Below are 23211 nucleotides of genomic sequence, written 5' to 3'. Positions count from 1 at the left end.
CCAATTGTGTTTGTAAGATGTTTGAGTCATACTGTGAAATAAAAATGATAATAAGAAACGTTGTGGGTTGGGAACTCATTCTTTGCACAAGGTCAATCCCATGAAAATGTCATGGTGTTCATGAATGGAAGCAGTTTTTTTTGTTTTTGTTTTGTTTTTAATCCAATGACAACAGGCAACATGTGAGACATCACACACAAGCCTGTAACCAATCCTGCTTTAGAATGATGCACAGAACCTCATTAGCATATATATGACACATATGACACAGAAATCGCATGTGGATATTAATAAATACAATTATCATTTTATGTATTTCTGTAAATATTTCTGTATTTATTTCATCATTAATTGATTGATTTATTTATCCATCTAAAATGTTATTTATTTATTTATACATTTGTAATTTTTCGTCCACACAACCTTTACTGCGATAGAAGACTACAGTCTGCTGGTCTACTGCTGGTGTTGGTAACTCCATCCGACCAGATGATGGCAGTATATTTCACTTGCCACATCTGTTACATCATCCAAATGTTCCCAGTGAATAGGAGACGCTGTGTAAGGTGATATTTTCTAAAACAGTGAGGCAGGTTCCCCATAGTTTAAATAGTATTAGGATGGTGAGTCTATGCTTGTGTGATACACACCTGGATTTGTCTTGAATATAGGATGGAGAGTGGATCTATTATTTGAATAAAGTGTTTATAATAAAGTTGTTTAGCTGCAGGGGTTTTACAATGTCAATCGTGTATCTTAATATTATTATTTTATCCGTTTTAGTCTTCCAAGGGGGTTGTTGAATTTTTGTAATTTGTTCCACTGCAATTATTTTAGAATGACATACTGTATATTTTACACATATCCAGCATGGCTCTTGGTTTATACGTATAGAAGCATCTTATCATTATGCTTTCTACACAATGTTGGGTTTTGATTGCAATATATTACATTTTACAGTTCACGCTATTCCATGATTATTTCAGCATTTTATTTTATGTTACACTTTTCTGTAGAATGTGGATGTATTAACACGCGGGTACGCATGACTGCTGCGCTGCCATAATCAGACGCATGCGCTGTCGGTAACATCCGGGACTCGGACAAGAATGAACGCAAGTTTCCAAGATGGCGGCGGAGGGAGGAGGGAAGGAGATGAACGAAATTAAAACTCAGTTCACCACTCGAGAAGGCGTCTACAAACTCCTCACTCACTCTGAATACAGTCGCCCAAACAGGGTGCCTTTCAACTCGCAGGGCTCCAATCCCGTCAAGGTCTCCTTCGTCAATGTAAACGATCAGTCCGGCAACGGCGACAGGATCTGTTTCAATGTGGGCCGGGAACTCTACTTTTATATCTACAAAGGCGTGAGAAAGGTAAACAATATCGACCGGGGCGACGGAGCCCGCGCTGTCCAGGAACAGCTGGCTGATTTGACATGTCAAAACGCGCCGCACTCCGGCTGTCAACTCACTCAGCTTCTGTCATTGAAGTGCGCACACAGTCAACGACAAGGCCATGTAGCAGACCTGGCTAAGTTAGGAGCTAATTAGCATCCCCAGCTAACATCGCCACAGTTGTTTTTAACTTGGAAAGACCCGTGTGCCCTTCCAGTTATTGAGGTTTGCAAGTGACGTGGTGTCGTACCTCGGGGTGTGTTTGTTTATTCCACGTTCTTTACAAGGTAATCCTCTGTGGAAGTGTCATGATGTCAACAGACCTAAACAGGAGTGTTAGCGTTGGTGTTCAGCCGTTACCGTGGAGGCAAAGGGTGTGTTGCTATTTGTGATGCAATGTGTGCATTCCACTGTCGGGGTTTGAGGGTAATGCAATGTGATCCACGCTGTGGTTTGAACACAGTGGTTTAGTGTATTGCAGCAAGCTACAATTTGTTCTTGATTAGTATGACAGTTAGGTTGTTGTCATATTACTAATAAACAGCAGCTTAGGATAATGTTGGACTTCATATACACATTTCAGCCTTCTGCTTCTAGGTATTGATGTGTTGATGGTTCACTTGTGGTATCTGGTTACCTTGGCTATATCTGTGTTATGTCTGCGTTTGTATCATTTCAAATCAGTGTGATCGTTGTCTTCTGACCGCTGGCATTAACAAGGCACTTTCACCCAGAGAAGTGCCACTCACTGAACATTCTCTTTTTTCAGACCTTTCTCTGTAAACACTAGAGATGCTGTGTTTGTGAAAATGGGCACTTTCTGAAATACTCAGACCAAACTGTCTGGCATCAACAATCCTGGCCACTTACAGTAAATCACCTTTCTTTTTTTACCTGATGCTCAGTTTGAACTAAAGCAGCTCATCTTGCCCATGTTTGTATGACTAAACGCATTGAGTTGTTTGCCTTGTAAATGACTGATTAGATATTTCTTTAACAAGCAATTGAGTAGGAGCAACTTATCAACTAGCCAGCAAATGTGTATATGCAGTTTCAACTGTCTGACATTTGGCATCTGGATTTGGGAGCAGGTTGTATGGAAGTTAACTTATTATTCATTGACTCACACTTGGCGTGGCTGATAATTGGGGGCCGATGTATGGCATTTTTCTGTTTATCTGTCTTTGTGTTTTATTATGACTATCACTGATATTCTTAAATACTTACAAAGTGCACTATTGTGGCTCTGGTGCCTTGTCTTCCTCTGGGCCATTTGCTTTCAAGCAGCTTACCTGGTGTTACTCAACATCCATATAAATGACAAAGAGGAAAAATAATAAAAAGGCGGCACCATTATTTGTTGCACTTGGCTCATAGAATGACTGGTCCAGAATTGGAGGGTAGTTAATGCATAACTTTATTTATACATTTTTGTAATGTAAAAGGTTTAAGTGCTGATAAACATTAAAGTAAAAAATAAACGTTTAATGGTAAGGAAGAGAAAAAGATATTGTGTCATATGCCTCTGAAAAACACCACATTTTTCAGGTCCGAAAGCCTAATGTGTCATATTTGCTGTAGATTAGATGGATGTCAAAATCCATAATTATAATGCACCAGGAACAGCGGGTGGGCACTTAATAACAAAAGTATCCAACAATGCATTTAAAGAGTTTTAATGGCCCAATTTCTGGAATTTTAATCTGTGACAAGTTTCCTCTCAAGGTGGTACAGATAATCATGTCATTTATAGGTTTTCGTGTTCTATAGTGTGAAATATATGATTATTATTATTTCCTGTATAAAAATCTTAAGCGAGTTAAGGAGGGCGAGGAGGTAAACATAAGTGTTGCATAGTGAAGTATTGGTCACTTTGTAGGAGGAATTGCAATAGTAACCAAGTTAAAGTCTACTGATTATTGTTTTTTATTAGTAGGATCAACTTTGCTATTGCTACAAATAAAAAAAAAACCCTGTATGTTCTAAAATGTTCTCATCTGTGTAAATGTATTGTTCTAGGCTGCTGATCTCAGTAAACCCATAGACAAGAGGATATATAAAGGAACGCAGCCTACATGTCATGATTTCAACCCACTCACAGCTACAGCAGAGAGCGTCTCCCTCCTGGTGGGCTTTTCAGCAGGCCAGGTTCAGCTCATAGACCCAATAAAGAAGGAAACCAGCAAACTCTTCAATGAAGAGGTGGGTTTCAGTCTGCCTTACTTTAACACATGCATCTATGTTTAATTATAATAATGGAATAAGTGGCTGATCGGTCTCTAATTTTTTTCTCAATTTTGTCCCTGTCACCTCCAGAGACTAATAGACAAGTCCAGAGTCACGTGTGTAAGATGGGTTCCTGGTTCAGAGAGCCTATTCCTGGTGGCTCACTCCAGTGGAAGCATGTATTTGTACAATGTGGAAAACACCTGTGGGACCACTGCACCTCACTACCAGCTCCTGAAGCAGGGTGAAAACTATGCTGTGCATACCTGCAAGAGCAAGTCAGCTCGTAACCCGTTGCGCCGATGGACAGTGGGTGAGGGGGCACTCAACGAGTTTGCCTTCTCTCCAGATGGCAAGTTTCTCGCCTGCGCGAGCCAGGATGGCTTCCTGCGTGTATTTGGCTTTGACGCTGCCGAGCTCCACGGAACAATGAAAAGCTACTTTGGTGGCTTACTCTGTGTGTGCTGGAGCCCGGATGGACGGTATATTGTGGCGGGAGGGGAGGACGACCTGGTGACGGTGTGGTCATTTTTAGACTGCAGAGTGATCGCACGGGGGCATGGTCACAAGTCGTGGGTGAGTGTGGTGGCATTTGACCACTGCACCACAAGTGTGGAAGATGGTGATCTCCCTGCTGAGTTCAGTGGGAGTGATGAGGAATTCCATGAGCAGATTCACTTTGGAACAGGCAGAGACAGAGCGAACAGCAGTCATTCTCGGCTTTCTAAGAGAAACTCTACAGACAGTAGACCTGTTAGTGTAACCTACAGATTTGGCTCAGTGGGCCAGGACACTCAGCTCTGTCTGTGGGACCTTACAGAGGACATTCTTTTCCCTCACCTTCCTTTGTCCCGCACAAGGACTCACACGAATGTTATGAGTGCTACAAGTCCTCCAGCCACTGGACAAACTACTGCTACTACTACTACTTCTACTACAACTACTGTATCCACCACTACTACTAATCCCAGTGGCTCCAATGGTAAAGATAATGTGAGCAATAGCAGCTCCAGTGGTAACCCAGCCAACTCCCTCCCCAGCACCCTGCCCCGGTCCAATAGCTTGCCACACTCGTCTAACCCAACAGGGGGCAACACCCCCAACAGTCACACAGGCAGCAGCAACAGCAGCAGCAGTACCACCAACACCACCAACACCACCACCACCACCACCACTACTAATACTACTACTACCACCACCACCACCACCACCAAGGGCAACAGTATAATTGACAGTGCTTTCATTGCCACTGGAGTCAGCAAGTTTGCAACTTTGTCGTTGCACGATTCGCGCAAGGAGCGCCACGAGAAGGACCACAAACGAAACCACAGCATGGGCCACATCAGCAGCAAGAGCAGTGACAAGCTCAACCAGCTTAGCTCAACACGGACGGCAAAAGCTGATGCAGCTAAGACTCTGGGCACTACCCTGTGCCCGCGCATGGATGAAGTGCCACTGCTCGAGCCGCTGGTGTGCAAGAAGATTGCTCATGAGAGACTCACTGTGTTAATCTTCCTTGAGGACTGTCTGGTAACAGCCTGTCAGGAGGGTTTCGTTTGCACTTGGGCTAGGCCTGGGAAAGTGGTGAGTGACAGGCCTCCCGAGGATACTGTCATGTGACACCTCTTAACTCACATTGCTTCTAGTACAGGAATTTTTCTTGCTGCATTCAGAAGCTGCTAATGCCACCGCATATCGCTTCCGGTTACTTCATGTCAAATTTGCACTAAGTTCTCAGTGTTTTTATTGTTAAAGTAGTACAGCACATCCTCTTCCGACAGTAAACCTCATGACCTCACTGTTCTGCCGCTTCTATTACAGTCAAATTACACTGTTGTTTGTTATCATTGTGTTATCTGTCTCTCCACAGGGATTGCTATCAACTCAAAACAACCCAGCCAACTCCCCCAGTGGAACAGTAGTATAGCCCCAGTGCTGGTGCTGCTAATGACAGCTCCATGCATCAGAGACGGGGATGACCATGGCCAAGGCCCTGCAGCGCTTCTTCATACACTGTCACACACCACATGAACTCCAGTGTCACCTTCATTCTCATCACTACAGCCACCCTAATGCTCTCTTTTGTGTACCTGTTTCAATATCCAATGTTGGCCAAGCCAGGGTTAGAAACCTGAAGCCCCCCATCCCCCCCCCGTCCGTCCGTCCGTCCGTCCCCTTTTGTGGGGTGATAAGGGTGCTATGGGAAGTTGCAGGGCAAGCGTGAAATTATCCAGGAGGTTTATGAAAGTGGTTTACTGGTCCACCGTCACATTCACGGTCATATTAAGTCGGTTGTTTTAAAAATAACAAAGTCTCATACACAACCCTTTGTGTTTATAGTTCTTCAAAGATTAGAGATGATGTAAGTGTTGTGATGCTTTAACCTAACCTTTTGCATGGGTTTAATTTGGTCATAGTTTTTAATAATTTGACCCACCCCCCATATATTCACAGATAAAGGGATTAAGACGGGAGATATTCAGCATATCCTCAGCTCCATGTCCCCTTTCATTTTTTTTTTTTTTACCTTCTGGGTGATCTCTTGCACTGCCACATTCCTCAAAACACCTGCTCAAGAGAGAATGGAACTTTTTTGCTTCCTTTACTAGTATTTCAGTCAGAGGTGTCACACTTTAAACTGTATTTTGCACAGATATTCTTTTGTTCTGTTTCTCTTGTTTTCCCTATATTGAATTCATGACAGTGAAACACGAGTGAAATAATTTGAAGACAGTTTTGGAAGCACTTGGGGGGAAACGGTGTGTTATTGCCTCCTGTCTCTACGCTGGATGCTGCAGTTATAGTTTTTTACATGGAGAAAAATTTGTTTGCACTTAATAGTTTGTTACAGGAGAATGGCTTTACATTTTTGGAGTATGTATGGACTCCCTGAAAGGTTGAAATATAGAGTTAAAAAAAAAAAACCTTTGTATCTATTAAACATTTATTTTAATATTGTTTCAGATTAAATGGGCTCTGTATTATATGTAAATATTGTACTTCAATGATTTATGGGTGAAATGATTATTACATTAGTTGAAAGATCCTCATTTCAGAAAATAGTGATATTTCTAATACAGAAAATCTATACCTAATATTAAAATGAATCTTGAATATGCAGGTGAAAATGTTTTCTGTTGTACATAAAGAGAATTCAGGTGTATTTTTATTAATGAAAAGTTTGGTATAAGAGATCAAGAAATCCTCTTATCTCACAGGTAGTGCTGAATGCTAGCTAGCCTGTTGCTGCAGATTCCTTGTACAACATAGGCAGGTAGGCGCAGACGTAGCGTTCTGATTTAGCCATCACTCCGAGCTCAGGTAAACCACAGAAAGACTAACGCTGGCATAGATTCTCCCCCCCACCCCCGCCCCCGCCCGTTAGCATTGGTCCCATCCATCAACACGAGTGTGAATTCACTTTAACAAATACGACTGACAACCACGTTCTGCAGACAGGGCTGAAACCTGCGACTCCTGTTGCGAGTAATAATTACTGAACTGATGCTGAACTTGTGAACAAACATTTGACACTGTGTTGAATACCATCTGACTGATGTCAGCACTTGATGGTGGTGTGAGTGTTTCAAGTGAGGGTGGATGTCTCAAGCACCCACCGAGCAAGATTGAGGATTTTAAAATAGTAGGAGTCTTTTTCTCCATGTGACGCTTATTAAAACGGCTTTGACAGACTTTCTGTTCTATTTGTGTTGATTTGTTTTAGTGTCCACACGGTAATCACCCCATGCTCAACACAACGTGGAACCATGCAGAACATTCTGACACCAATGGGTTTTGCACAGCAGCCACTTTGGCAGGTCACAATTGGGAAATCACAGGTGTAAACAATCAAATTAACGATGACTGAGTTCCATTTTCACTCCCTCAGTTTCTGGGTGCGTCGTCGTTCATTGTCATATTGTCCTGACTCGAATGGAATGGGTAAGCTGCTGGACCTACAGTAGTAGAAAGCAACTTGTGATGATAACTGCCCTTTTTCCAGTTTAGTTAGTGCTGTGGAGAAAATAAGGACGATGAAGGCAGATGTGAAGGTTCAGCCTCGTGAGGCAACAAGCTTTATTTTTGAGTGTACGCGGTTACAAAGTTCACAGAGATGGAGCATGGATGCAAATAAGAATTCATCCTCTCTCAAGACTCTTATCGAACCATCTTTTATTCATCCTCGCGCTGGAGGCTACTTTTGTCAGTCAGAAGGATAACACGGGTGTAAATAATAATCAAAATAACCATGGTTGTGTTCCATTTAGCTCCCTCAGTTTTAAGGATGGCTCATTGTCACACTGCCCTCCCATAGTTGAACTCAACAAAGCCATTTTCATCTATGCATTTCCTGTTCTGCTTGTATTACAAATGTCTTCCAACAACATTCTATGATGAGATTTCTGTTTGGGTTGAATGTGGATCAAATTTTTTAAATTTGGGTCAAATTATTTAATTTTGTGACTTTTGGTTGACAAAATCAATACTCCAGTCTAAGTTTAAGGTGTAGTGCTAAGTCTAAATTTAAGGTGTAGTGCTGTGAAAGTAACTTTAATAATGGAATATACTGTAAATGGTAACACAAAGGTTGAGTCCTACCATAAACCATAAAGGGTTATGTTCCATCTACAGCTGTAATCTATACGTACCCTCTTAGACGCTTACTGATTACTAATATGTTTGGGTTTGTTCACAATAAACCAATAATAAACGGTGGAATTCATTCTGTTATGCACCAGGTCCTAAACAAATCTAAGGATAAAATCTAATATTGGTCTAGATTCTGACTTTGTATTTTCATATTTCAATAGGATACTTGACTTGAAAGTATCAGCAGGAGGCATGTTATTGTTCCAGCAGGCCAGTGAGGGGCAGTATTGCTCAGACAAACAGTGATCTTGCTTCTTTTCTATTTTCTTTTATTTTTTTTAACAGTTATCACTTGATCAAATGGGAAAAAACATTGTGTTCATCCTTATGTCATCCTCTCCCTTTGCAAATGCATTCGTACTACTCCATCTCTGCTCTTTATGTAAATGTATGTATGTATATATATATATATATATATATATATATATATATATATATATACGTACGTATGTGTGTATGTGTATGTATATGTATATATATATATATATATATATACATATACATATATACATACATACATACATACATACATACATATACTTTATAAACCTAGTGGGGAATAAAACGGCCCCTCCATAATTTATAAGTCCCTTTTGAGAAGAAACACTTAGCAGCCTGTGGCATCAGCGTGGGGGGGTGGAGTGTGATCATCTGGCCGGAGAGGCCTGATCGTCCTGTCAGTGTGTCACTCACTGCAAGACAGGATCTGACTCAATGACTCCCTGACAGACTGAGTGACTGTCTGCCAGCTTCTCCCTGAGGCTTCTCAGCATGCAAAATGACAGTGTCTCCTGTATGTTCTGAATTTCCTCTGCCTCATTCATTTTACAAACTCATTAGACCACCCACTCATCTCACTGGCCTTTTAAATAGCAATATAATCCTGTGGCGTTCAGTCCAAACGGTGATAACAGCTTCATTTATCTTGGATCCTTAGGGAAATTGGTCCCACTTGATAGAAATCCAATAACTTGAGAGAGAATCCCATTTCTTATGTAAGATCCTGCTTAAATTATCTGCTCAGTGTGTTGCAGTTGTCTGCATGCCTCCATATATTGACCCAGTGTTTTGTTTACCTTGCAATATCTGCAGTGATGCAAAAATGATTACTGCAGTTGCTAACAGCTATAGGCATAATAAGCACTGTGCAATGTGTTGTCAAAAATGTTGTTGTTTTACAGAAATGGACATTTTACAATTAAATAACACATTTTCTAGCCTGTTGCGCTCATTAGTGAATCAGAAGATAATCTGTGTTGGAAAGTAGATATAATGACTGTTACACTTGAATTCTTTACGTTGGCTGCTGGAAATATAATCATATCATTATTATTTTAATAAAAAGCCGCATAGAGCTGAGAGGAACTGCAGAGTTGTGTGATAATTCTGTGGGATCGAGTATCAGCATCCATTCTATATGTTTTAATTTGATACTTTTTTGGAAATATATACATTCATAGCTGCTTTAAAGTGAAGTATGAGGTTGTTGTGGAAAAGTAAACATCTTTTATCAATATTATTATTTTGTCATGATGTTTTTAACTGCACTTGAAATGCAAAATCCAATCTAAGAGTTACTGCCAAGACATGGTTCGATTGACCTTGAATGAAAAATTTATTTTGACGGCGCTCTCAGGTAACTTAATATCCCAGTGCTGCATACACTTTCAAAGATGGGAGAGAAAATCCACACTTTTAAAACTTTTAAAATAAATCATGTGGAGAAATCTGTGGACCTGAGATCAATTAAGAAAAGATCAATTATTCCACTCCTATGAAAAAATGTATTTCTATTGAGCTTCGTACAGCCTGGGTGTCGGAATGAAATTTTCCATTTTTACCTTAAAGTGAACTGATTTCTAACATTAACTCTGTGGTTTAATGTCACAGTGTTGTTCATCGTTAGTCAATCTGTCAAAACGTGCTCTCAAGCTTAAAGTGCAGATAAATGGAATACATTAGAGTGGCCCATGAATAGATATCACAGATGTAAGTGTGTTTTTCTCTTCATTATAGCCCTGAAACAAACAGATGATCGCTCTCAGTGTCAACAACATATTAGGTGTTAACCATTCGTCACCAAGAATCAAGAGCAAAGTGCCACTTCCTCCTATTCTCAATTCTATTCTAAGCCGAGTCCCTTGAGGTGTGGACCCAATTACTTGGCCTCCATCATGGGAGCAGCTGCAAATTTGACAGTCACGTGACCTCAGTACAACACTCCCAGCGTCACGTCTTCACATCGCATTAAGAATTAAAGTTCGCAGATAGAAAATAAGATGGGACTTCTCACCCTGAAGACATTCACAGACAAAGATTCATTGTAACTCAGTCACGGTCATTTGTCTTAGTGAACATCTATGCAGAGGATGTGTCTCACAGAGAGGACGGCCTACAGCGGAGTCTGCCAGAGGATATAGTTATTTATTACCAACTGTAGGCAAGTCAGCAATAACTTTGCAGTTACTCCCGATTCTGAACAGTGTGCAGAACCGATTGTTAAGTGTTGGCAGAGGAGGGGGATGGGAATTCATGCGGTGACCGGTGCAGCCTCTGAGCTTGAGCCTCTGCGCAAACCATCAATACTGAGCTGTGGTCTAAGCACTTAAAATGGAAATGCATCTTCAACGGCAACAACACGAAAGACCAAGTTGTGTCTTGGGATTTCTACAGGTGCATGGTGAGCAGTTTTCTGTGAGGTTATCTCTGCATGGATACAGAGGCCAGATTTAGCTTTAGTGTATGTGAGGTATTAAACTGGACAGTGATGCATTGCAACTTAAACAAATGCACTGCACTGTAAAACATGACCCAATGAAACAAAGTGGTTTCTTCTTTATGAATTAATGCGGTGTACTTCAGTGCAGATTGAAGGAGTAACGAGAATCTTAGTGTGTTTCAAAAACCTGTTGATGATGAGCTACGTGGGAGATTATTTAAAAAGGAATAGGTGTCTCCAAGGGTCTCTTTTGATCTCAACCATGCTAGGTGATCTAAATATCCTCAAATTAAATATTCATTCACAGGGGGATTGCGGAGTCCACAGATTCCCCAAATTTAAGACTGCCCAAATCAACAAAGTTTAGAGCTACACCACATTTCTGGAAACTTTAAATAACTAAAATGTTTTATTTTGAAATGCTTTAGATAAAACACAACAGTATGTTGTTATATGTATGTAGACCTGGCAGGAATAATTCAAATAAGTCAATGTGAAGACATAGTTCTGTTAAAGAAGCAAAAATCCAACATTCGTCTTTATTTAGAACAGTCCAATAAAACAGGCAATATGAAGAATATTCCATAAAGATTTACTTTTAAAAGGCTTTTTTTTCTTTATAGAGGATGCAAAAGAGACAATAATATATAATAGTAGCAATTAAGGTCACTGTAATCGAACATAACTCTTGCAGAGTTCATGGTCCCTGATATCTCCCCAGCCCCCATTTTTCACATGTGGGGCAACACCTCCGACCCCGTTGCCTGGCAGTCTCTTTGTTATCAGGAGGTTCTTTGGGAACAGCTGGTTCCCGCTGCTCTGTAAGATGTTTTCTATCTTGGTTTTCTGGCTGATCGGCATGCAAGAAACCTTCTTGTGATGCATGCCACAGTCTCCGGCATGAAAAACCCGCGGTGCCTCACTCACCATGACCTTCCAGTAGGAGGGCAGGCAGGACACGGTCAGGTGTTGCAAGGACCAGTCCCAGTTGTAGTCATCATAAGTGCAGAATGTGTCAGTGCACTGAATAAGCTTCTGGTACGTCTCCCTACTCAGAGCCATTCCCATGTTGTGCTCGGTGGACTTCCAGGCCTTCACCTCCACCTTATTTGCTTTACTCGAGTAGCCAATGTGGCTGTAGCTTCCCAGTGAGAGGATGTCACAGTCTGTGCACTGCTCCCTTTTGAGAGCTGACATCAGCTTTAAGAGATGGATAAAGTCTGGAGACAAATAGTGGTCCTCTTCGATCAGCAGGACCAGACCCTTATGGTCCTTCAGAGCCCGGACCCTGTCCCATACAAAGTGCAGCTTCCACCACCAGTGGTGTTTAGTCTGGGAGAACTTAGCTTCACGGTAGTGACCAAATGAGTCAGGGTATTCTGCATTGATGCATCCCAGTTTTAAGGCATCTTTTTTGGGGATGTCTCTGGGGCAGTCCTTGGGATCATTTCCAGGAAACTCATGTGGGTACAGCTGGATGCTGAAGGGGAAGAAAATCTGGAGGACTTGACAAAAGTCAACAGAAGCCACCACTTTGTTGATCTCAGGGGACCAATAGTCGTGGCTGAATATCAGCAGTATGCTCTCCACACCTTGGACCTTCCGCAAACTGTCCACTAATAACTTAAGGTAATCTAGTCGATTATGGACCTGAACCAACACAACCAGATCGTCCTTCTTCCGTGAGCTCTCAAACGTCTCCTCATTCCTTATCGTCTGGTCAAAATTTAGCTGGAAGACGATGCCACGGTAAACTAAAGTGTTGTTATCCACCTCTGGCTTGGGGAGCTTCTCTTTATCCTTTGCTTTTGCTTTTTCTGGATGCGTGTCATTTGCTTGTAAAACAGGAGGTGGAACAGGTGCCCTGCTGACCGCAGGTGTGGCTTGCACCAGGATATGGTTGTTGTTGTTGATGCTGCTGCTGCTGCTGCTGCTAATGCTGCTGCTTTTCCTCACTGGATCCACTTCCTTGGGTAACGATCCACTGTCGCTCTTTTTCTGCCTTCCACTGCTCCAGAAAGCTAGGCCACAGACGACAACCACCAGAGTCAGTATCACCACCTTCCTCTTGTAGATTCGGAATCTCATGATAGGGGGTCAGCCTCTTGCGAAGGGAGAGAAGTTGATTGTAGAGAAACAAAAACCACAGGTTTGCAGCTGATGCAGTGTGCTTACAGAGAGCAAGCTTGATTAAAAGGAAGCTACAATGAGGCTAATTGTTGGCAAAATTAACTGTTGCTGTAAACATGGATCCCGGTGGAATGTCATTGGTGGTGAATAAATATTCCATAAGGCATGACCGGTGCTAGCAGGCAGCAGTGTTGCAGTGTGCATGAACCACCTGAATGAAAAATAAGACATAAAATTAACTTAGGACTGAGTCAACACCACACACAAAACGTTATGTTAAATACACTATATACAAAAGACAAAGATGTTTATGGCAATTACCTGTCTAGTTCAATTACCATACAAAGTATTCATGTGAGGACAGTTCAAGACGGACCGATAGAATAATCTTAACGGAAGGTCTGCTTACAGGCATCTCATAATAAAAAATACATACTGTGTAGGCTGCATGTTGACTACTAAATCCACACCACGACAACTGAGCAAACTTGATTTGTTGAGGAGGTGTAGTTTAAAGGTCTGAAAAAGCTTCTTGTTTCCCTACAGTTAATATCATGTGAAACTACTTGTCCTAATCTCCTGGATTTGCTTTCAGTTTCTCTGAATTTTAAATGTTTGCACAAAAAGATGATGCAATATACAACACTTAAAATTACAGCTTGCTGTGAGGCATACATTGGAAAACAGACGTGCAGGTTGACAACATGACTCAATTATGATAGGCGGGCATTTTTCATTTGGAATATGATACTATAATCGTCCAGCCTTACTAGAAATACATTTGCAAAAATAGCTCGAACTTAATTTCACAGAAGAGTCAACTGGTCTCTATGAAAAATTACTCAACTATAAATAATTAACACCAAAACCACAAACACAATTTATTACATGCCTAAACCTGGAGTTACTGCATATTTTCAGTGTATTTTCTTGAGCATAAATCTCTGTTGTTAACTGCTTTATAAATATTGATCGGGCCTTTCTGCTGAACAAAACTCTATCACTTATCTGTCATTAAATTAGTGGCTTCCTGGTACATGACCCCATTCATCAGGCTCATCTCTGCCTGCAGACTCCTCAGCTTATCTACCATAGTATAATGGCAACTTGGTGTGGGAAGATATAAATATTAACTTTCATGATTATTGCAATTCACAATATACTTTAAACTATGATATATTTGTTTTTTAGATTTGTGAACATCAATCTTCCAAAAATATTACTAATTTTATCAACTTTGAGACACAGAAGGACTGGCACACAGAGACATTTCTTGAATTAATAGAGATTCGTTTTTTCAGCAAGTCTACCTACAAACTACATGACTATCGTTACCAAAAAACTTTTACAAAAATGTTATTATGTTAGAAAAACATGGTAGTATATTTTTTGTGTACATTATTAAGTGATAAACAAGAAAATGTGACTACAGTATCTATGAGTATACGTAGAATGGATTTTGGTTTATTTCCTTCATGCGTGATTATTATGATAAAAAAATGATGATCAGGTGGTACTGGAGAGCTTAGTCAGATATGGTCAGTCAGCATGGTAAGGTAACCTGACTGTACAACTAAAAACGAAGTTCTATGCTGCCATGTAGAAATGTGATGGGGAAGACAAAGTACCTGTCTCTTCGATCTATGAGCAGTCTGTTTTATGGCAGGCGCAGACGATAGTGAGTAGTGACTGACACATCACATGTCTTCCACACAGAGTATGATCTTTTACCATCCTTCAGATGATACCGAGTCCCCCACAGTGAACTCTTAAAAACAAATTTGTGCAAAATTCAATCAGACTTTTAAATAACCCTGCTTGAGGCTGTAGCGATTGTGCAACAGACTTGTGGTGTTTTTCTTATGATTATTATAGTACAGTATTTATGAGAATGGGGTGCGTGCAATATGTTTAAAGTGTATATACACTGTTCACTTTGAGTGTTATAGTCTGTCATGTTGAAGGCATTATTGTATACAATCGAGTCCAAGACAAATTTCGCCTCGGGGACAATAAAAGTATATCGTATCGTAATAACATCGTATATAATCCTATTGCAAATGGTTGCTGATAAAACACTTAAAACATTGACATGCTACCAGTCCATACATATTTAAAGATAGAAACATTTTCATCTAGACTTTACGCAGTCTTTGAAGCAATGTGGGATGCACACTGTATCTATTTTCTCCCTGTACCTTTGAAGCATGCATGCATGTACAGTATATCTACATGTTAAAAGTCAAATCAAGTGTAACGTTTGCCCTGCTGTTTTCACTGTACTAACACAGTCATTGAAAATGCATTTTATTCCACAAATATCTGCATCTACCTCGTTTCCACCCTCGTTTAAAAATGCAATAATTAATTCGAAGACTACTACGATTAGTTACAGTGTGCTGAATTGGCCGCTGTTCATGAAACGGAGCCAACGACGGCTCATGTCGTATATTACACGAGTCGCCGTTACCATTATGTCACCGACTGATGGGAAACGCTGTTGAAGCGACTAAAAACAACAGCTGTCGTATCACTTTACGTCTTATCTGTTAACAGGCGTCAAAGAAAAACAATGCTAGCTGTAATTTAGCTTCAGCTAGCAACTTGGGAGCAACCCGTCCACAGCAAGCCTCGTCAACAATCCCGTCCGTGGCGAACCACGGCGACAATATTTAAACTGGTTACCTAAAACTGGAGCAGCCGTGCGGTCCGTTCAGCGGGAAACGTCAGTACGGTGGACTCCCGTTCTCTCCATACCCTCCACGGAGCTGCATGGAAACGCAACTAGAAGCTAGCTAAAGAAATCCTAAATATGGAACCAGTGCTGTCTGTCGCTGTCCCACAATGCACTGGTCCAGCGGGGGGCACCCGAGAGACCCGAATATTTATGACTTTATATATGTACTTAAACATACATCCATAGACATTTGAGATATTTTAATTTGAGTAAGAAATCTAAACACACTATGTACGTATTCATTACCAGATTTGCCAATAAATGTTCAGCTTCTGTATAACTGATTGTGATTTTGAAACATGTTCTATTTTTTTTTTTTAAACATTGTTGGATACACGTAGTTCCGTGTACGTTTAGACCGTCCGTATTTTCGTTTAAACCAATGAACGAGAACACGAAAAAAACGCCGTTCTTGTTGTCAAAATCAAAAAATGAGAAAAATTAGAAAATAAACGGCCCGATTTTGTTTGTTTTGACTATTTATTTAGCCTTTTTTTCCTTCTGAGGGACGAAGTGAAGGACAGGAAGTTATGTGACCCAAAAGTAAAAGCAAATACTTCAAAATAAAAGCCAGCCAGCCAGCCAGACAGACAGACAGACAGAGTGATGTTTACCCTCGCTACCAGTATGATAGTATTTAACTGTATGCCTGGTTTGCTCATAGGCCTATAATTGTCCAGGTTATTGACAGAGATGTATTGAATGATATTCGTTTCATTTGGTATTTGTTGCAACATTTTTAGGCCTGTACACAGCATGTATTTTATCTGTATGTTTTTATCATTTCAGAGTCATGAAATCCGCTTGTGCACGTCAGTATCGTGCTTCTATCATGCCTTTCGCTGTTTATGGGAGAAGGGTCTCACTGTCTAACTGCAGACCCTCAGACCACTACACGACACACACACCCCACGACACGACACACCCCCTCACACTACACGACACGCCTTCTCAACTCTGCGTCTGAAACGTGATGACGTTTACGTTGGCGATGAAGAAGGATGAAGAGAGTTTAAAAACAACACAAAACAACGTGTTCTATGTGTATACAGTGAGTAAATGCTTAGTTTTAGTTCCATTTTTATTAGTTTTAGTGTTACTATGAGGTTTTTTTGTATGTAATATGGAGTATTTGTCAGGTGCAAGATGCAAAATAAGTATTGTGTCATAACAAACCAGCAAACGATACCATTTCAAAAGTTTATTAAGACAGATGAACAACCATTCCTGAATCAAATAAAACAATCTACAAGGAAGCAGACTAAAAATGTGTGTTGTGTGGGGTAAAAATCAAATAGCCCACATACTAAAGACACACATGAACATGACATAAAATAATAAGAAGAATAAATAATCCTCATGAGACACATCTACGAACAACATTCAACAAGTTCATTTCTGTTATTTAGTTTTTTGTTACAATCCATGTAGCATGTATTACTGACCACAGTGCAGCCTGAGCGCCTTCTTTCACGGTTGATCCTAAGGACAGGCGGTGGGTCGTCTTAGAGTGTTGCTCTGCCTTCCTCTTCCTCCCATAACTGCAAGCAAAAACATGTTTTTTTGCATCATTTTATTTCTGATGGTCTGCTGTAGACACCGAGTCACCATGGATGCTGAAGTGGACACTGGAGTCACCATGGATGCTGGAGTGGACGCTGGAGTCACCATGGATGCTGGAGTGGACGCTGGAGTCACCGTGGATGGCAAAGTTGCAGTAATATTTGTGGTTGCTGTCTTGCAGCAGGTTTTAAACTGACAGACAAAACATTTTTCACAAAGACTTTTGTGCAAAAGCCACAGTGATGATGGCTGCTTTGCACACAGTCAAGGTGGCATTTGTAGGCACTGTATCCTAAATACAGACAGCAAAAGTGATTCAGAGGTTTCAAGAAGCAAACAAAACAATACATTTTTTAAACCTTGTCTGAGAGGCAAAGTGTTACATATACATGGACTAAAGATTCTATACACATGAAGTACAGTACACATAGATGAAATGGCTCCAGCATTAGTTTTCCTTTTGTGAGGCATGAGTTGAATAGCCTGATGGTCAAACAGAAATAACATCATACTTCTTAATATGTAAGGCTCATGGGGAAATAAAGGCCTTCAGCATTGAAATAAAAAAAAAATCTAGATAATATAGATAGACTTACCACTGTACTCTACACTTGACCGTTGGTGTAGTTCCTCTTTGTATCTCCTCAGCTCACCGCCTGCTTCATCGGTTAAAGTAGTGTTGCTCTAGAAGAGAATTTTAAAATTAAATTGTATTTTGTATTTTTAACATTGGAAAACGTTTAATCCAGAATCAAGTAGTAATTAACTGGATTGCATTTTCCGATAAGCCTATCCTAAAATATATGCAGGCTAACTGAAATTAATCTAATCAAATGACACTGTTGACAGAACTTTTGTGTTCAATATAAAAATGTTCAATATAAAAATGTTGCAAATAAACCAACAAATACCAAATGAAACAAATATCATTCAATACATCTCTGTCAATAACCTGGACAATTATAGGCCTATGAGCAAACCAGGCATACAGTTAAATACTCTCATACTGCCACCTACTGGTAGCGAGGGTAAACAACATCTATCTATCTATCTATCTATCTATCTATCTATCTATCTATCTATCTATCTATCTATCCATCATTTGTTTCTCTACTATCCGCTTGGCTTTTATTTTTAAGTATTTGCTTTGGCACGTTTATTTTAATTTGGTTTTCTCATTTCTCGTTTTTTGATTTTGACAACAAAAACGAGAAAACGGCGCTTTTTCGTTTATGGTTCAAAACGAAAAAACGATGGTATTTCCGTTTTTTCGTTAATTGGTTTAAACGAAAAAACGGACGGTAAAAACCTTCCTTTTATCACTTGATCATTGATTGACTGTGTAAGGCTCTGGCCTTTATTTATGGCAAGTTTGTTTCATACACGTAGCGCCTCCCTCAGGCGTTCTTGCTCCATTGCTGTTGTACTCTTTGCCACTAGGGGGTGGTGCGCACAAACTCCATTGCCGGAAACACAGGCTGTGAACGCTTCTTGTGCGCACGCGTGGCCTTCTTTCTTCCTTTCCGACACTCGAGCGAAAGAGACAAGATGGGCCATCAACAGCTCTATTGGAGTCACCCCCGAAAATTCGGTCAGGGATCCAGATCCTGGTCAGTAACTGTCTTGAACGAGACTATTATCAACATGTGAGCCGAACAGATCCGGTTTTGCTGTGTTTGTAGTCTCAAATAAGTGATAATTCATCACCAGTCGTGCACCGCATGGAGACCGACCGTGAGCTAATATGGCGGTTGAGCCCGTGCGGTACGAGCATCACAGCCGCCCTGATCAATCGCGCTGCGACTGCTTTTAAAGCTTATTTGCTCGCGCTGTACGTTCTTAAATATTAAAACACGGTCATATGTGTGTTCCGAGTGTAATGTTATATATTCGAAGTTGCCATTTTATTTATCTATTGGTGGGAAGTATGTACTTAGCTGAACTGGCTAGGAGTAGCCTTGATGTTAAAGGAAAAGCGTACTGAAAACCGGCAGTCACTAGATGTGCACTTTACTTCCTGTAGTTATGAATTCATTTAAGATAAAAACTTACTCTCGGTCCCCGTTTATAATCCATATTTAATGTCTTTTTTTCAGCCGGGTATGCTCGAACAGACACGGTCTGATCCGTAAATACGGGCTCAACATGTGCCGCCAGTGCTTCAGGCAGTACGCTAAAGACATCGGCTTCGTGAAGGTAAGTACTATTATACATTAATGTGGGACATTACATACTAGTGTCTGCAAAGAGTGTACATTCGAAAGTCGTATAGACTTGTAAACATCCAAGCAGTTGATCAGAACTTTTCCGCAAGCATAGTTCCAAGTTTGTATTTAACATTTTCAATTAATATTTCTATGGTTTGTTATTAGTATGTATTAACATTTTGCAGCAATTCATAATCATTGTCAAATGTTATGTATTCCTGGTTTGGTGATGATATGCTATTGTATCACAATAAAGCTAATGATATGTTAAAATTATGGCATAAGTCCTGAACTGAAGTGCAGCATCTTTTAATTCAAAACTAATGCCATGTTTTTTATTTTCACACAGCTGGACTAGGTCTCTTGTGCTGTCACGTCCTCAGATGGGGTCAAGTGATCTCTCGAAGACCAGCCAAGATGATGGGATAATTCAGCACTGCAAATAAATGTGTTTTTTTGTCCAAATTACTTGATTTGTGGTTTTATTACTATATATGTAGCTGAGACCTCTAAGATGCTGATTTCACATTTTTCATCCTAGTTATTTGAACTGTTAATCTGACAATTCCAAATGTTTAATGGGTGTTTTGAGTTAGTTGTTAACCAACAATTTGACAAGCAATCATACTGAGAAAAACCTATTAAAGGTTTTCTTAAATGATCACATATGGGCTGTTTAATATAAGGTTTTGAATATGTAAGTTTTCAAAATGTGATAAAAAATTGATGGCGTTCAACTGCTGTCGGGTGATGGGTACACAACTGCAAAATATTTGAGGTGACTGGTTCCAGTACACGAGCATTCATCACTTACACAAGCAAGTGATGAATGCACACTTTATAATTAGGTGGTAATTAATGAATTGAGTTATCCATAGAAATGGATGTGTTGGTTTACTGTGGATAGATAAAACCAGAGGGAATACACATTAAAAACTCCCCTATCACTTCCTACATTGTGAAACCATGCTGAACATCATGAACAGGCTTATTCCCTGAGCCTTTTTTTTATCTGTGAGAAATTAAACATGGCAATAGATCACGGATGCTGTACTGACTACACCAAAGGAGAAACCAATGATCTTAAGCGATTAAATAGACGTTCAAAGTCAGCAAGTCCTCCTAACATCAAGACTTTGTAACATGCTGAGATATTGTTCTCATTAAAAATGAATTAAATCTGCAGTCCCCCCGCTGTGCAGCTAATTGCATTGTGCCTGTGACTTTGGTCACAAAACTTTAAATAATAGATAAGCTCAGCAGTTGCAAGGTACCTTGGCAGTTGGGATTCCAAAGTTGGGTTTTTTTCTCCTGTGGTTCAAAGGGAGAGGGCTAAATATGAAGCACTAGGTGGCAGCAACACTTCATAACCCAAGCTCAGTGTTGTTTGGTAACACAATAGAACTTGAAGCGTTAATGGCATTTTCTGAATTCATAATATGTAGATACAGATCATTTTACCCATTCACAATGCTCTAAGTTTGAGTTTACTTGTCACTTGGTGTCCGGTTAAAGAGAGAAATAAGTTTGATGTGAAAGATCTCGTCTAGATTCTCTGGGAAAATCACTGAATATAGATATCCTGTTCATGGACTATACTTGTATTACATGTGGTTTATCATTCTGCCTTGTTTCTCACAAATAATATAGATTCATAAGATTCGATCTTAATGAAGCTGAGCATAATTGGCATGAAAGTAACTTTGCAGCAAAGTGAAGGTGACACGTTGTAAGCTGTTAGTGTCTTCGACCATGTGATGGAAAATCGTGTGTATGCACAAATGAGCAAACTCAGTGGTAATGGAATATATAACGAAGTAAAAGAAGCAAGTAGAACATGCAGTATGTAACTGAACAGCTCTAACATGTCATAATATTCATTATGTGAGCAGTTTAAATTTCATTATCTCATTAAAAAAACAAGAAATGGCAACACAATCTGCAAGGCGTGCATGCATTACCAGATGCAGCATGTCTGTGTTCATTAAATATGCATGTGCATATTATATAAGCACTAACTCCTATGCATAACGAAGAGTTTGTGTGGAGGGTGTGAGCAGCACTACTGACTGCAGCTGTATATGGACAGAGAGTCTACATGGAGGAGGATGGACAGTGTTGTCTTTTCTGTTCATTTCATTTTATGCTGCTGTTGCCTTAATCCAACCTGGCCCTCAGTGTTTCAGTCTGCCTAGAAAACAAATCAACTCCAACCACTCTGTCCTCATGAGAGAGCCAAGTATCAAATACAGATGTGTAGTCTTTGATTAAAAAGTCCAGTAGTATGTAAAAAAATAAACATAAATGCACTATATTCTGTATGAAACTGTGCGTTTTTTTGCCACATGGGGGCAGAAGAAGTCCTTGACTTAAACGTATACATTCCGGACATATTATCACCTCATTATAGATCTACTGGCGTAGGACTTGTTGTTTTTACACATCTAGATGAGTATGTAGTAACATTAGCTTTTGTTTACTTGTGTTTATTATCATTTGCAAACATTAATATTCACTTGTGTGTGTGTTTTTTTTTTCTTCTGGATTACATTAGTATCATTAAGTTTTACTGTAAATCAGAGGATAATATTTGAAAAGGGGTTAAAGTAGTGTTTTAGTGATATACTTTTAGAATAGGTTGCAGGGTCACAAGGGGTAAAGAAAAAGGTAGAGGTCAATTCTGATTGTGATCTATATTGAAGTGTCAAAAACTGGATGCTACAGTTTCCATAAAGCAACATGATGATAGCAAAAATCAAAACCCCGTTCCCAAACATGTTACTGTGTGCATGCGTTGTGCTCAGAATTACCACTGAGAGTGAACACTGGTCCGAGGAAATCAGAAGGGAGCGGGTGTGTGATGGTTTGGGACCAGGTATAGTGCCAGGTATATCGCAGGGCTTTCACATCCATCTCCAAGATTATAGGGGAAAAACGGTATATATATGGTGCACCGTTGGCATGGAAACATTCCTGAGGGTTTACCTGCTCTCAAATGTTCGATCAAGAGGCACTTCTTGTTACAAGGTTCCTCAAAGGTGTGAGCAAACACACGGGCTCATTCACCCTCTCCCTCAGTTTTGATTGAGTGAGGTTGTTGTTGCTCAGCTATGGCACAAAAAAAAAAGATAAGCAGAATAAAATGAAACAAGCAAACAATGTGAAAAAATGTTGTAGCCAGAGACGAGAAATTGAATTAATCAAAAGAGCAGCGTCAGTGAAGGAGCAGTTGATTTATATTGTGAAATTGCACGGCAATCAAGAGGCTATGGTGAACACAGCTCTAAGTACTGATAATTATCTGATAATTTGATAATGATACGCTTATTTTCTTTGGGCAATATAGAGACTATAATGGTTAAACTATGATGGTCTATTCCTCTAAAATCAATTCCTTTTTATAAGAAAAGAGTAATATAAGCTACAAACATCATCAGACTGCAGTGTTTCCTGGATATTTCCCCCTGTTAAGGCACATTCCCCTGAGAAGTGAGCTGTGCACTGCACCGAGCTTTATTGCAGCCCAGTATGGAGCACCTGGCTGACTCAGTTGTTCTGGTCAAACAGCAGCTAATTCTCCA

At 40.1% G+C, this 23211-nt stretch overlaps 3 protein-coding genes and 1 long non-coding RNA gene across 5 annotated transcripts; 2 read left to right on the top strand and 2 right to left on the bottom strand.

Moving 5' to 3' along the window:
- The first annotated feature begins 1080 nt into the window (after nucleotides 1-1080).
- On the top strand, nucleotides 1081-7317 carry wdr20b (WD repeat domain 20b). Its single transcript, XM_058613959.1, has 4 exons — nucleotides 1081-1377; nucleotides 3418-3600; nucleotides 3715-5208; nucleotides 5495-7317. Exons 1-4 carry the CDS (start codon nucleotides 1129-1131, stop codon nucleotides 5549-5551), a joined length of 1983 nt encoding a protein of 660 aa, XP_058469942.1. The 5' UTR covers nucleotides 1081-1128; the 3' UTR covers nucleotides 5552-7317.
- A 4181-nt stretch (nucleotides 7318-11498) lies between these two features.
- Nucleotides 11499-15986, bottom strand: mgat2 (alpha-1,6-mannosyl-glycoprotein 2-beta-N-acetylglucosaminyltransferase). 2 transcript variants are annotated; one of them, XM_058612504.1, is made up of 3 exons: nucleotides 15809-15986; nucleotides 14752-14891; nucleotides 11499-13334 (listed from the first exon to the last, which is right to left on the bottom strand). In XM_058612504.1, the coding sequence occupies exon 3, from the start codon at nucleotides 13079-13081 to the stop codon at nucleotides 11660-11662; it is 1422 nt and encodes a 473-aa protein (XP_058468487.1). In that variant the 5' UTR covers nucleotides 13082-13334; nucleotides 14752-14891; nucleotides 15809-15986; the 3' UTR covers nucleotides 11499-11659. The 2 variants fall into 2 exon arrangements, with proteins under 2 accessions (XP_058468487.1, XP_058468486.1); XM_058612503.1 differs by lacking the exon at nucleotides 14752-14891.
- A 1062-nt stretch (nucleotides 15987-17048) lies between these two features.
- On the bottom strand, nucleotides 17049-19611 carry LOC131443228 (uncharacterized). Its single transcript, XR_009233586.1, has 3 exons — nucleotides 19476-19611; nucleotides 18020-18107; nucleotides 17049-17715 (listed from the first exon to the last, which is right to left on the bottom strand). It is a non-coding gene; the product is annotated as an uncharacterized LOC131443228 (long non-coding RNA).
- rps29 (ribosomal protein S29) lies at nucleotides 18872-20098 on the top strand. The gene is made up of 3 exons (XM_058612656.1): nucleotides 18872-19033; nucleotides 19520-19619; nucleotides 19980-20098. The coding sequence occupies exons 1-3, from the start codon at nucleotides 18972-18974 to the stop codon at nucleotides 19986-19988; spliced, it is 171 nt and encodes a 56-aa protein (XP_058468639.1). The 5' UTR covers nucleotides 18872-18971; the 3' UTR covers nucleotides 19989-20098.
- Nucleotides 20099-23211: the final 3113 nt, after the last annotated feature.

The sequence above is a fragment of the Solea solea genome, chromosome 17, assembly GCF_958295425.1.
Source record: "Solea solea chromosome 17, fSolSol10.1, whole genome shotgun sequence".
Classification (NCBI taxonomy): domain Eukaryota; kingdom Metazoa; phylum Chordata; class Actinopteri; order Pleuronectiformes; family Soleidae; genus Solea; species Solea solea.
This window is presented reverse-complemented; position numbering and strand designations above follow the sequence as displayed.

What these genes read in the sequence shown, in the direction of transcription:
- mgat2 (XM_058612504.1), bottom strand. Translation starts at nt 13,081, where the DNA reads ATGAGATTCCGAATCTACAAGAGGAAGGTGGTGATACTGACTCTGGTG.
- rps29 (XM_058612656.1), top strand. Translation starts at nt 18,972, where the DNA reads ATGGGCCATCAACAGCTCTATTGGAGTCACCCCCGAAAATTCGGTCAG. An exon ending in GGTCAGGGATCCAGATCCTG is followed by an intron (nt 19,034 to 19,519) that starts GTCAGTAACTGT and finishes TCTTTTTTTCAG; the next exon opens with CCGGGTATGCTCGAACAGAC.
- wdr20b (XM_058613959.1), top strand. Translation starts at nt 1,129, where the DNA reads ATGGCGGCGGAGGGAGGAGGGAAGGAGATGAACGAAATTAAAACTCAG. An exon ending in GCAAACTCTTCAATGAAGAG is followed by an intron (nt 3,601 to 3,714) that starts GTGGGTTTCAGT and finishes TGTCACCTCCAG; the next exon opens with AGACTAATAGACAAGTCCAG. An exon ending in GGGCTAGGCCTGGGAAAGTG is followed by an intron (nt 5,209 to 5,494) that starts GTGAGTGACAGG and finishes GTCTCTCCACAG; the next exon opens with GGATTGCTATCAACTCAAAA.